The 13,775-nt window shown below is 52.3% G+C and overlaps 1 protein-coding gene across 1 annotated transcript in view; it reads right to left on the bottom strand.

The window, feature by feature from the left end:
* Positions 1–304: 304 nt before the first annotated feature.
* Positions 305–13,775, bottom strand: part of LOC116884499 (nucleotide exchange factor SIL1-like) — a 35,122-nt gene continuing 21,651 nt past the window's right edge. Inside the window, exons 2-4 of the mRNA XM_032885628.1 lie at positions 3,819–3,915; positions 3,288–3,452; positions 305–818 (exon numbers count right to left, since the gene is read on the bottom strand). Of these exons, the coding sequence (XP_032741519.1) occupies positions 462–818; positions 3,288–3,452; positions 3,819–3,915 (619 nt within the window). The 3' untranslated portion in view covers positions 305–461. The remainder of the gene's footprint in view (positions 819–3,287; positions 3,453–3,818; positions 3,916–13,775) is intronic.

Below are 13,775 nucleotides of genomic sequence, written 5' to 3'. Positions count from 1 at the left end.
CTAAGGGAGGGCTGAGTGCCCACACCACGCAGTGCTTTACCTGTGTCCTATGTCTATCTTTACTTTTTTGTGTGTTCTTTTTTGTCTGAGAGGTTAAATGGCTTTCAAAGTGAAATAGCCAAAGGTTGCCAACTCTTAGAAGAAGGCCTTTCTTGGCCAGCACGTCACCTGCGGCCCATCACCAGCGGCTCACTGAACCACCCCCAGGCCTCCCAGGCATGGTGCCCAGATGAGAGAGAGAGAGAGAGAGAGAGAGAGAGAGAGAGAGAGACAGACAGACAGACAGACAGACAGACAGACAGACCACAGTCTACATGTCTCTGTTTAATGACCCAGCCAGCTCTGCCCAGAAAAAGCTCATGCCCCAGTAGGGAAGTCCTCCTCCTGGCTGCTGTCCCCTGAAGAGCCCACCAGAGCTCTCACTAGCAGCATCCATCCAGTCCTGTCTCAGCGTGGCAGCCTCATCTTAGCTCCTTCACCAAGCTGTCGATGGAGGCCAGCAGTTCCCGGAAGTAGCCGTCATCTTCACCTTCTTGGAGCTCCAGGGAGGCCAGGGCTTGGTACTCTGCCTGGAGACTGCCCAGTGTCCGGCTCAGCTCCAGGTCTTGACGGTAGCGGTCCCGGCAGGTGGTGAGGAGGGCGCCCAGCGTCTGCAGCACCTTCTCCCGAGCATCGTGCTCTGGAAGGGCCAGGAGCTGGGCTGTGATCTCACACCAGCCCTGTTCCCGCAGGCCGGGCAGAAGCTGCACCTGCCGGTACTGCTGCAGCTTCTCTGGGGAGGAATCCTGGGTCAGCTCGGCCTCCTCCTCAGCAAACATCTGCAGGGCAGGTAGGGCGGGGAGAAGACGCCGTCAGCCTGCACTGGGCTGCATTAGCAGATGCTCAGCTACTCTCTGGATGACTCTGGGACACCAGGGACCTCCTGGGAGGCAACCAACTGGATTTCTGGCCTTTTACATGCTCTCTCATCCATCTGTGCATCCGTCTGTCTGTCCATCCATCCAGTCACCAAAACACCAGCGCACAGTGTTGGGTGCTGGAAAAACCAAAATGAGGACCCAGTCCCTGTTCCCAGGATCTGACCAGTGAGTAAGAATCTCTGCATATGGCTGACGAGACAGCTCAGTGGTAAAGGTTCCAGCTCCATTTGCCTGGCAACTTGAGTTTGGTCCCCAGAACCTTATACATGCATGTCTTGCTGTCAGCACCCACATACACATATTATGCTCACACATGTATACACACCACTACACACACTATTTAAAAATCCCTAGATAGCATGGCAGCTGGTACAGCATGGGGCCAGATGGCCTGGGTTCAGACTCCTGCTCCAGGCCTGGCGTGTGCTCACGCCTGTGGTCCCAGCACCGAGAGCTGGAAGATCAAGAGGTTACATATTTGATCACACCATGAACCCCAGGGTTGTGTTATTTACTGATAAAACCCATTTCTAGTGATGAAGTGACTTGCCATTAGCACACATCTTTAATCCCTCAGCACAGAATACATACACACCCTAAGTACACATCTTCAATGCAAAACAATAAAGGGAAAGGTAGGTTGCAGAAGGAGGCAGCCATATTTGCCACATTTGAATGTGATGTCTAATCGAGTGGCAGACAAAGTGACAAATCAGAGAAAGAATTGACAGAATAGGATCTGCCCAACTCTTATGAGGAGGGGAGGGAGGGAGGGAGGGGGAAGGGGAGGGAGGGAGAGAGAGAGAGAGAGAGAGAGAGAGAGAGAGAGAGAGAGGAGGGAGGAGAGGAGGAGAGAGGGAGGAGAGGAGGAGGAGGAGGAGGAGAGGAGGAGAGAGGAGGAGAGGAAGAGGAGGAGGAGGAGGAGGAGGAGGAGGAGAGGAGGAGAGGAGGAGGAGAGGAGGAGAGGAGGAGAGAGGAGAGAGGGGCGGGGGAGTAGAGCAGCTATACTGGGACAGTTAGAGAGAGACAGGTTGCAGAGAACGAACAAGCTAGACACAGGTGAAGACAGAATGAACCAGAGAATGAGGAGGACCCAGAAGATTAGAACAGATTGACAAACTAGTATGAGGCCAAATATAGCGATTCAGGAAAAGCCAAGAGAGAGAAGCCAGAGAGAGTCAGTCAGCTTAGAGAGGAGTTTGAGCTAGAACCAGCCAGAGTTTAGAAAGAGCAAGAAAAGGTGATCTTATTCACAGTAAGTCTCAGAGACTCCACACATTCTAGGCATAGATGGTGGTGCGTGTGTGGAGGCTAGAAGCTTCCAGACTAGGCCTGGGTTAGTAGATGTGGAAGCAGTAGGCCTCAGAGACAATTACTACAGGAGGATAAACGCTACAGTTTCAGGTTACCCTGGCTACACAGAAACTTGGAGGCCAACCTGGGTCACAGGTTTTTTCCTGTGTCAAAAAACATGGAAAGGGACCACATGAGATCCTACAGCTCTCTGGTCCGAGGTCACCACTGTCCTCCCCGGAGGAGAATGGCTGAATCCACAGCTTTTACAGAGGAGAGTCCAGAAGAAACAGTCTGCTCTCCCCTGACAATGACAATAGACAAGCTCTCCTCGGGGCCTGCGGGGCCATCCTCTCAGGACGCCAAATGTGCCTAAGCCTTATCACCTGGCTCTGAGCTGCACAACTAAGACACTGGATTCCAGGGTCTCTGATGGACAAAGACACACATCAGATTGAGAGGAACTAAGAGAGGAGAGAGGCAGAGACAGAGACCCACTGCCTAGCGGGAAGACAGGGTGAGGATGGGGTGTGTGAGTGTGGCTTCCAATGGTTACCACAAGCTCAGGACTGGCCAGCCCTGCTCCCCCAGACAGCAACCTGCACAGAGCTAAGGACAGGCCTCTACTGAGGCCAAGAAGCCAGGCCTGCTTCCCTCTTCTCAAGATGCTTTTTGGGCTTGGACCAGACCAAGTCTTCCTAAGTAACAAGCCATTGAGGTCCATCCTGAGCCCCTGCTCAGAGCCAGGGTTCACAAAGGAAGTGCACCCCGGTTTCTAGACTCCTCGCTCTTTGATCCCCTGGCTGCTGCATGGCTCCCACACCTTCCTCCCCACGCCTGACTGCCTGCACACTTGGCATTACCGGTCGCTGCACCTCCTCCCTCCCTCGCCAGCCCTCAGGTTCCAGCGAGGTGCCATGTCTTATACGGCAATCTCTGATACGTGTCTCCTCTCTGTCCACTCACCTGTCCGTCCACTCAGCCGGACAGAGGCATCCGAGGGTCACGCTGGTCAAATGTCAGAAGCAAACACAGAGCAAAACAAAGGGGAAGCAGAGCAGGCGTGGCGCTCACCTTCTCGGTGACCAGGTCATAGAGCAAGGTGACCACTCGCACGGCCAGTACCTTCGCACTCTTCTCCTGCACCAGGCTCCTGAGGACCTGCAGCCCCCCGAGCTTCAGGAACTGCTGCTGGGCGTAGGGGAAGTGGCGAAGTAAAGAGCACAGTGCAAACAGGACCTGGGGGCACACGGCACGGGTGAGTGAGGGCCACACAGATCTGTACCAACTGCAAGGCCAGGGCAAGTGACCCAGGTGACCCAGCCTCTAGTCTTGCTGGCTGCTTTATTCCCTTGGGCCCCTGTGTGCCTCAGGACTCAGGATGATGAAGGCCAGGGACTTCAGATAATGTCAACAAAACTAAGCAGGCAAATGGGCAACAAACAGCCTGGCTCAGGACCCTGGGGATGCAAGGTCCCTGAGCTGCAGCTGTACTTGGCCTCCGAGTTGGCTGCTGTGAACCCTTGGCGACAGCAGTGGGCTGCGCTCAGGACCCTGTGAGTTGGAAGGAGCCGGACACTAGGCAGGGGCAAGGCGCAGACTTGCCTTCTTCTTGGCGGGGAGAGGCTGCTCTGTGGCCAGGATGACCAGCAGCTTCTGCAGAGCTCCTCCTTCAATGGCTTCCACCTGGACCTTTGGATTGCTGCGGGGAGAAACATAAGAAACTGTTCACTTTGCAGGGCCCAGGAGCTAGGGATCTAGGAGCACACCGACCTTCCTTGGAAGAGCAGGGAGCACAGGGGTGGTTCTTACCTGGGGAAAAAGGGATAAATGTGTGCAGACCCACCTGGGTACGAAGGCCTATGGCAGAGACAAGAGCCAACGGTCGCATGCCAGCCTGCTGCTTCCTAGAAGTCAACAGACTGAGGAGCTCCAGGAAAGAAATCATTTCTACCACCATCAGGCCTCTGAAGTTGACACCACATCCAGAGGTGCTACTGTGATCTCCCCTCCATGTAAGCCACTGCTGGGAGCTCCCTCCTCCCCGGTCCTAGGCAGGGAGACCACTCTGTGCTCTGAGCTGGACCAGGAGCCCATCTGCTCCCCATTCATCACTCGTGCATGCTGCACACATAGACATCAGGACATATTATACACATACACATATTTGTGCACATACATACAATATGCACACATACATAAAATACATACATAAATGCAAATATGCATAAAAATAAATCCTTAAAAATATTTCAGTCCCAATAAAGAGGGTGCCAGGCAGGGAGACATTGGGAAGCCCAGATAAAAGACTCCTTCCTGTCACGTTCTTTCCTTCCTTTCAAGACAGGGTCTCTCCACATAGCCCTGGCTGTCCTCGAACTCACTCTGTAGTCTAGGTTGGCCTTGAACTTACGGGGATCCACCTGGCTCTGCCTCTCAAGTGCTAGGGTAAAGGTGTGCACCACTATGCTTGGCGCGTCCCTGCTTTCCTTTGTTTATGCTTTTGTCTTGGGGCAGTGTCTTGCTATGAAGCCCAAGCCAACCTCAACCTCACTGTACTCCTGCTGTCTCGGGCTCATGCATGCTGGCACTGCAAGCCAGGAAGCTACAGTGTCCCCAGCAGTGTGGCGGGGCCCTGGGAAGCAAGACAGGTTGGAGGCAGTGAGCTTCTGTCCTGGTCCAATCTGGGAGGAAGAGGAAAGATGAGCAACAGGAAAGATGGCGTACCACACTGCTGCCCTCAGAAGAGGTCCAGCATCCAGCCAGTGACCCCCGAAGCTGACAAATGCAGCACTGAGGGTCTAAGTCATCCCCACAAATGGCCTGCCCCCTCCCCTCCTGCTGGAACCAGCTTCAAGGCTGAGAGCAGACCGACCAGTTTCCTTCATCCCTCGGTCCTGGCGTCCTCCCATCACAAAGGATGCAGAGGGTGCTGGCCGGTCCCAGGGCAACTCCACACTGTGCCTGCGGAGCAGTGGAGGTGGATGGAGACGCCCCAGGAGATGGCAGGCTGACAGCCTTTGCAGACAGGCGGAGCTTCTCTCTGCCTCCTTCCCCTACTTGAGACAGGCGTCTGCTTCATCAATGTGAGTTAATTAGGGCCGCTTCTGTCATCATGTGGCTAAGGAACATTCACCCACAGCAGACAGGGTCTATGCCATGCTGGGAAATTCACTGACACCAAACGCTTCCTCTCAAAGAAGGGGGGCCATGGGGCCCGACACTGTATCAGCCCATGAAGTTCCTCGGAGACACCCCATCCCTACAGGCCCTCTGAAGCCAGCAAGCGGATCCATCTCAGCACCGACTCCAGGGCCTCGGTAGATCACACAGGGCTGAGTGTCAGAGCCTTCTCACACAGGAAACAGAACAGAGGGTCATAAACGAGGCGCTACCTACAGCCATGCATGCCAACCACAGCCCACCCGTCCTAGGGAGCACAGCCATTTAGCATAGTGGAAAATGGGTTCCAACACAGGGATGGAAATCTGAGAGGAAAGAAGACAACCGCAGGACTTCTCAAGAATTTTTGAAGCAACTTTCCCAGGTAATAAATCTGCTCTCTCATCTGGAGCAGAGTCCCAAGGGGGGCTGTGGACAGAAGGACTCCATAGACAGCCATACCAAGGCCTGTGGCCAGATACCGGCATTGGCAGCCTGGGCCTGTATGCTGCCTAGCCTTTCCACGTGTCCCAGTTAAACAACTCTGGGCACTGGCCCTGGGATCTCATGACCTCAGGGTTCCACAAAACACCCTCTCGATTGGGCTGTTAGTGCTTTCTAGGGAAAGGGCTAAGAAAACAGGAGAAAAGGTCGGGTTAGGATTTCCAGTGCCTCAGACAATGCAGGCAGACACAAACAACAGCTACATCAGCCCTGAGCAGACACTGTGCTGCTCTCAGAAAGAGAACTTCCATCCAGACAACCCAGCTACAAGTCCTCAATGTACACAGCACCATGTGCTCAGGGTATGCGTGTGGATTTGCCCAAGTAGCAAGACTAAGCTCAAAGTATGTGCAAGGGCCAAGGCCTGCAGGACGGTCAGAGAAAACCTGGCAACAGTGGCAGGTGACCTGGGTAAGTCCTAGGGTGGTTTCTTCGCCTGGGATCAGGGCTCGGGCCACTCCCACTAGCGACAGAATGTCTAATGAACAGTGAAACACAACACAATGTGTTACACTATGACTATCGTCATAGTGGACGTGCTTCACAAGGAGGCCTAACTGATTCCTTGATGGTACTGCTGTATCCATGCTGGCTCCATTCCCCTTAGGCCGTGGGCTCTGGACCAGAGTTCTGACTGAGCCTAGAGAGGGCCAGTCCTGGTGGCTGTAAGGTGGCATGCTACGAAGGGATCTGAGATGCTAAAATGTCAGAAGTCTGCCCTGCCCTCTACAGCCAGCAACACCAGTGTACTCAAAGTCAACAGAAGGATGCTGAGGATGGAGCTCGCCTGCAGTGTGATAAATGAGAATTAACGCCGTTCATCAGGGCTAAGCCGGCTGCACTGAATAAATACCATTAGCACTTGGGTTGTTGGGATGCTTGCAGCCAGCAGGCAAGTCAGCTGTGTGTGCGAGGCCAGTAGCAGCTGCTGCCGCTCTGTAAATCTTAAGTGGGACAGGCGGGGACAAGGGTGGATCTCAGAATTGGAAGTGATTGCATTTGCTGAAATCACACAGTTCGGGTCAGGTGACAGCAATATGTCAATCTGCCAGGGCCACTGGTCATCTTAGCTAAGCTGAGCAAGTGTCTGGCTATCAAGTAGAAGACCTGACTTCAAGAGCAGCCAGGCAGGACCAGAGACCATGTGAGAACGCTGCCTGACACAGGCCTGACACCTGAACTTGCCAGTCTTGACTCTCAGGCCCAAGTACAACACGAAAATGTGGGCTCTTTCAACAATTAGCAATTTTAAGGTCATCTGCGAAGAGCACTGATCAGCCGTGGGCCCTTGGAGGGTGGATTCTAGGCCACAGCCTTGTCTCTAGTGTGCACAGTGCAGGGTTACACAGAAACTCCGCTTGGGCTAATCTGACTTAAAGTGGAATGTGAATCTGTGAAGAGGAGAAAAGACAGAGGAGGAAGAATGGAGGACACTGGCAGTGGTCAGGACCAGAAAATGCTCAGGTGAAAGCCCGGAGCCCAGCCTGTCCCTAGATTCCTAGATGTGCACGGGCTCTGGGAGACACCTTATGGGTGCGGACTTCCCTGTGGAGCCTCAAGGCCTCTGAAGTAAGGCAAACATTTCTTCACTTCACTGTGTTCTAAAAAATCTTGAGCAGATGCCATGCCACAGGACACAGGCACATCTCTGGGTGGTTGTCCCAGCCTGGACCCTGCATGGTTCTGCCTGAGAGAGCTGCACACTCCTTTTCTCGCACACAGTAGGAGTTTTTCTCCAGTGTCCTCACCCTGCCTAAGCTCGGTACATGGCCTGAGCATCTAGGAAGCACCAGTCTGCAGCGAGTGCAGTCCTGGAAGTGTGGGGAGAGGAAGGAGCCAGCCGGCCAGTCAGAGACAAGCAGGCATGTACATCAGTCACACAACACACTCCCTGGAATGGCTCCTTTTTGTAAGTCATTTCAGATGAGGCTATGCAAATTACAGAAAAATAAGCTAGACACAATGGCACGTATCTGTGAGTCCAGCAACCAGGGACAAAGGCAAAAGGATAATCTGAATTCACAGGTTCAAGATTCCATTTCAAAGCAACAGCAATAGTAACAACAAACAGGAAAGTGATTTACAGAGAACCCTCCCATCAAGATTTCCCAGCATTAATGCCACCACTTCAGTGTTCCTGTAACAAATGCCCACCCCCCATCTTTCCTATTTGTCATCTCAGGGCCAGTTGAAGCCCACAGTCGTCGCAAGCTTTGTTCGTCTCCTTGCTCTGGGAGGCCCGCGTTGTATGACGCTGACATTTGAGAGTGCAGGCCATCTGTACAGTGTCCCTTCGTTCAGATTTATCTCGTGATGCGATTGAGGTTATTCACGTTGGCAGAAATATCACAAAAACACGTTGTTTATTTCTCAGTACATCACACCAGGGGACATGAGATGTCAATCAGCCCCACATCTAGTCATATTCACTTTGAATATTTGATTATAGGGGCTTGTCAGATTTCTCTACTATGATATTATTTATCCCTCACAAATTAATAACCATTGTATGGACACTGTGGGGTAGTTAGACAACCTGTTCCTCCTCAGTCTTTCGCCCACTGGCTCTGGCCTTCACTGGCCTAATTATTTCTGGATTGTCAAGTGGTAACATCTATACTTCGCCATGGCTTCATCTCTGTGCACTGGTACTGTCTTCCTTCATTCATTCATTTACATATCAGTATGGATCACAGAGTCTCACTTACCTTATAGGATACATTTCACCTTTGTTAATATTTTGATGCTCAAAGTATCCTTGACTCAATCACTAGAGCCCTTTACACCATGGCTAACGTCTGACACATTTGTTTGTTTGTTTGTTTGTTTGCCCTGGCTGTTCTAGAACTCACTCAGTGGGCTAGGCTGGCTCTGAGCTCAGATTCCGCCTGCCTCTGCCCCGAGTGCTGGGACTGCGGGTGTACCGCACCCAGCTCTGATGCACTTCTCCTGTTCTTTGCAGTATCTCACTTTCTGGGACAGACGCGTCTATTAAATACTTTGCTTCTTCTGCAACTGATGCATTGCAATGATTTCCCTAAGGAACACTTTTTGGGGGGCACCTCTTAAAAACATAAAACCTAAACCCTAACTTCATAAACTAAATTACAATTTAGTAGGTATTGGCCCCAAACTCTGCTTTTCCCTGAACGCTGTACTTATCTGTATCCTGAGACACAACATTTGTGATAACTCACCCTGATGTCTTGCCCCTGGCCTGTCCACCATCTCTGATGGCCTGGTGTAAAACAGTCTTCTGACACTGGCCTGTGGGCTACCTGCATGAAGCTTCTGCCCTTTGTAAGGTGAAGGTGCCTGATTCTGCTACAATAGGTCTTGGCCCTTCTGAAGCTTAGGGTTCCAAATGCTCAGGGAAGCCTGTCATCCCTGGTCAGGGCCCCGGCACCCTGGCCTTCCCTGGTCAGGCCCCCGGCACCCTGGTCATCCCTGGTCAGGGCCCCGGCACCCTGGCCTTCCCTGGTCAGGCCCCATGGCACCCTGGTCATCCCTGGTCAGGCCCCCGGCACCCTGGCCTTCCCTGGTCAGGCCCCATGGCACCCTGGTCATCCCTGGTCAGGCCCCATGGCACCCTGGTCATCCCTGGTCAGGCCCCCGGCACCCTGGTCATCCCTGGTCAGGCACCATGGCACCCTGGTCATCCCTGGTCAGGCCCCATGGCACCCTGGTCATCCCTGGTCAGGGCCCCGGCACCCTGGCCTTCCCTGGTCAGGCCCCCGGCATCCCTGGTCAGGCCCCCGGCACCCTGGTCATCCCTGGTCAGGCCCCATGGTACCCTGGTCATCCCTGGTCAGGCCCCATGGCACCCTGGTCATCCCTGGTCAGGCCCCATGGCACCCTGGCCTTCCCTGGTCAGGCCCCCGGCACCCTGGTCAGGCCCCCGGCACCCTGGTCATCCCTGGTCAGGCACCATGGCACCCTGGCCATCCCTGGTCAGGCCCCCGGCACCTGGCCTTCCCTGGTCAGGCCCCCGGCACCCTGGCCATCCCTGGTCAGGCCCCCGGCACCCTGGCCATCCCTGGTCAGGCCCCCTGCACCCTGGTCATCCCTGGTCAGGCCCCCTGGCACCCTGGTCATCCCTGGTCAGGCCCCTGGCACCCTGGCCATCCCTGGCCAGGCCCCCGGCACCCTGGTCATCCCTGGTCAGGCCCCATGGCACCCTGGCCTTCCCTGGTCAGGCCCCATGGCACCCCGGCCATCCCTGGTCAGGCCCCCGGCACCCCGGCCTTCCCTGGTCAGGCCCCCGGCACCCCGGCCTTCCCTGGTCAGGCCCCCGGCACCCCGGCCTTCCCTGGTCAGGCCCCCGGCACCCCGGCCTTCCCTGGTCAGGCCCCCGGCACCCTGGCCTTCCCTGGTCAGGCCCCCGGCACCCTGGCCTTCCCTGGTCAGGCCCCTGGCACCCTGTCTTTGTTGTTGCTGTGACCCCTGCATCTCTGACTTCCCACAATGCTCCTTTGGATGCTCAGGGGCTCCAGCTTGGTCAAATAGCCCAGTGGGCCCAACCATTTCTGTCATAGGGCCACTCTGTCCCTATGTTTGAGGCTACCTCCGTGCTCATGACAGTACTTTATAGGACTGACTTTGCTTAGGTCAAATCCCTGGAGGCTGGTCACATGATCCTCCAATGAACCTGGGGTTTCCCAACACAACTCAGAAAAAAATACAGAATTTTAATTTAAGTCTTATTAAAGGATAAATGTTAAATGTATGAAGGTAAAAATGAAGTTACAAATAATGAGTTATGATGCCGTGCATTCACTTCTGGGGTCAATTTCTCTCTAAACAATGAATATAGATTATTATATGTATTAAATTGTTTTTAATCATTTTAGTGGTAAAATTAATTTTTGAGATAAGGTCTCACTACGTAGCCCTGGTTCAGAGGTCTGCCTGCCTGTGCCTCCCAAGTATTGGAATTAAAGTATATATCACCACACATGGCCTCTAAATTAAATGACTTTTAAAGATTATACCATAACAACGGCTAGCCAGCATTACCGTCCTAATGGTGCAGCAATGGCGCACACCCTGTCAGGCGCCAGCCGCTCTCTAACTGCATTTCAGACTGGACAAAGCAGGGTGGTGGTGGCACACCTTTAGCGCCAGCACTTGGAACGCAAAGGCAGGTGAATTTCTTGAGTTGTAGATAAGCCTGGTCCACAAAGTGAGTTCCAGGACAACCAGGGCTACACAGAGAAACCCTGCCTGGAAGCAAAACAAAACAAACACCCCACTCAACAAGTGAGAAAACATGTCCGCTACCGGAAACCCAGGCACCTAAGTCCCAGACCTTGGAGGAAAACTGACAACTTCTACTCTATTAAATCAGAGTAATCCCTAACTACAATCTAAAAATGTGCCCTAATACTCAAGTATAGGTCTCACCTCTCAACTTCTCTTTACAACATGTGGAGACCACTACAGAAAACCACAATCAATCAGAATACAGAGCCCAGTTCCAATGGTACCTTAGAAGACACCTAGACCTCAGGCTTGGGGAACGCTGTGCAAGAGACGGCAGAAAGGCTGTGAGATTCAGGGGAGCAAAGTTTGCTGTGAGGCTGTGTCTCCTAGGAACCATCAGAAGCTACACCCGGAAAGTCTCACAAGCATGACTACCTGAACATGAGTCGAAGATGGTCAACAATAATAGACACGCTATCATGCTAGACACGCTATCATGCTAGACACGCTATCATGGATGAAGCTCAGGAAGCCTCAAGTCTACTGAAAAAAACAAAAACAAAAAACCCCAAAACTATAGGCAATAAAACGATACTGAGAATCAGAGTCTTCCCTAGGGAGGAGCACACCGGTAACGATCCAGTACCAAATGGTCAGCCCTGAAAACATACAAATGAGTAACATTATAATTATGCATTGAACAGGTTATACTCATGTGTTCAGAAACACGTGCGTGTGCGCGCGCGCGCGCGCACACACACACACACACACAGATTAATGAAAAAGAATGAGGCGGGGTATATGGTAGGGTTTGGAAGGAGAAAAGAGAAGGGCAAAATGATGTAATTATATTATAATCTCAAAAAATAAGAGAAATAATTTTAAAATACCTAAACATATTTGTTTCAAATTCTAGATATGAGTGTTTTGTCTGTGTACCATTTGCATGCAGTAGCTGCAGATGCCAGAAGGGTGCGTTAGAACCCTGGAACGGAAGTGATGAGTGGTTTTGAACTGCTTGGAACTGAACTGGGTCCTCTGTAAGAACCACAACTGCTCTCGCTCCCTGGCCATCTCTCCAGCCGCTTAAAGTTACATTTTTAATAGAAACTTTAAAGCATCACATTGCTGCTTGTGCCTTTCATCCTAGCCTGTCACTTTTTTTTTTTGATCTTCATTCTGTCATGGACCCAACATGCTAATTATTAGCTTCTTCCTGTGTCATCTGTTGCCGTGGCTAAATCAAAGTACCAAGATGTGAAAGAAAGAAAAAGGAGAGAGGGAGGCAGGGACAGAGGAGAAAAAAAGATTCACAACTCAGACTGGACAGCGTGGCCTGAGCTCTCTGGACACGCCCACAGTGGAGGCCCTTGCTACAGTCCACACCCTCAGTGTCTGTCCCGTGTGCGTTAGCTCACACTGTGCAGTCCACACCTCAGTGTCTGTCCCGTGTGCGTTAGCTCACACTGTGCAATCCACACCCTCAGTGTCTGTCCCGTGTGCGTTAGCTCACACTGTGCAGTCCACACCCTCAGTGTCTGTCCCGTGTGCGTTAGCTCACACTGTGGCTCCAGCACAAGTCTTTAAGGAAGGCAGACTTCCTCTGAGCATCTGTCATTGGGCCAGTCTCATTGCTGCGATGTTTCTGAAGAAGGAAATGAAAAGCAGGAGGGAGCATGCAGGCTCCTCCTGGGAGCTCATAATGAAAGGTTTTAGATTCGTGTTAGCATCACAGTCCACAGTCCTCTGTTGTGACTGAGATCACTGAAACTGATATTTGTTCTTTCATAAAAGAGAGGGGGGAAGCAGGGAAGGACTAAGTTATTCTTCAGGGTTTGGTCTCCATGTCCCTTTCCGTCCCCAACGTACCGCAAAGATTCACTCATAGCCAGGCCTTATGAAGAAGCTCCTAGGCTCTCCTTTGACATCTGACTTTTCAGACCTTAGTTTGGAGAAGCTCTTGAACTCAGAACCAGAGCCTTGACCTCAAGCTCCTGTTCTCTGTGCTTGCTTACTCCAGGAATCCCACAGCCCCTGAGAGAAGGCAGAGGCAAAACGGAAGATCATGGCTGTCCAGCACACAGAGTCACGGGCAGCAAACAGATGATCTACGCCTCCCGCCCTCCTCCCGACATCAGCTGCTCAGGTCTTTTTGCTACTCCTCTCTCTCCTGCCATCCCCACCCTGACAGTTCTGAGGCTTGCTCCTTCCCTATTTCTCTGACCCTTTCTGGTTTTTTAACTTTTTATATAAACTCTAGCTGGTCCCCACGAAGCCCTCCGTGCCTGTGGCAAGCACTCCAGCTTTAATCCGAACATTTCAGCTTTCAGACTGAGCAGTCCTTGCCAAAGATCTGGTCCAGACATCATACCCACTTCTTCTGAGACCTTCTAAAATCTGCTTTGCCGTAAACCTAGAGTCAGAGACTTTCTACATTCCCCTTGGCTTCTCCAAACATAGTCAGTTTCTAAAAAGGCTCTCCAATGTCTCACAGCAACCAAATGAATTCTTCTTATTGATCACAGTACAATTTCAGTGGGGATTTTTTTCTTTGTTGTTTTCTTAATCTTCTGAGAGATGAAACTGTCAGAAAAGTGAGTCAAAACTGTGAGCAGGTCAGCCAGAGACGGAGCTGTGATGACAGAGAACTTGCCTAGCACACACAAAGCCTGGGTTCAGGCCTCAGAACCACAT

The sequence above is a fragment of the Rattus rattus genome, chromosome 15 (assembly GCF_011064425.1).
Source record: "Rattus rattus isolate New Zealand chromosome 15, Rrattus_CSIRO_v1, whole genome shotgun sequence".
NCBI lineage: Eukaryota > Metazoa > Chordata > Mammalia > Rodentia > Muridae > Rattus > Rattus rattus.
Note: the sequence above shows the minus strand (reverse complement) of the source record. Positions and strands in the feature narration are given on the sequence as shown.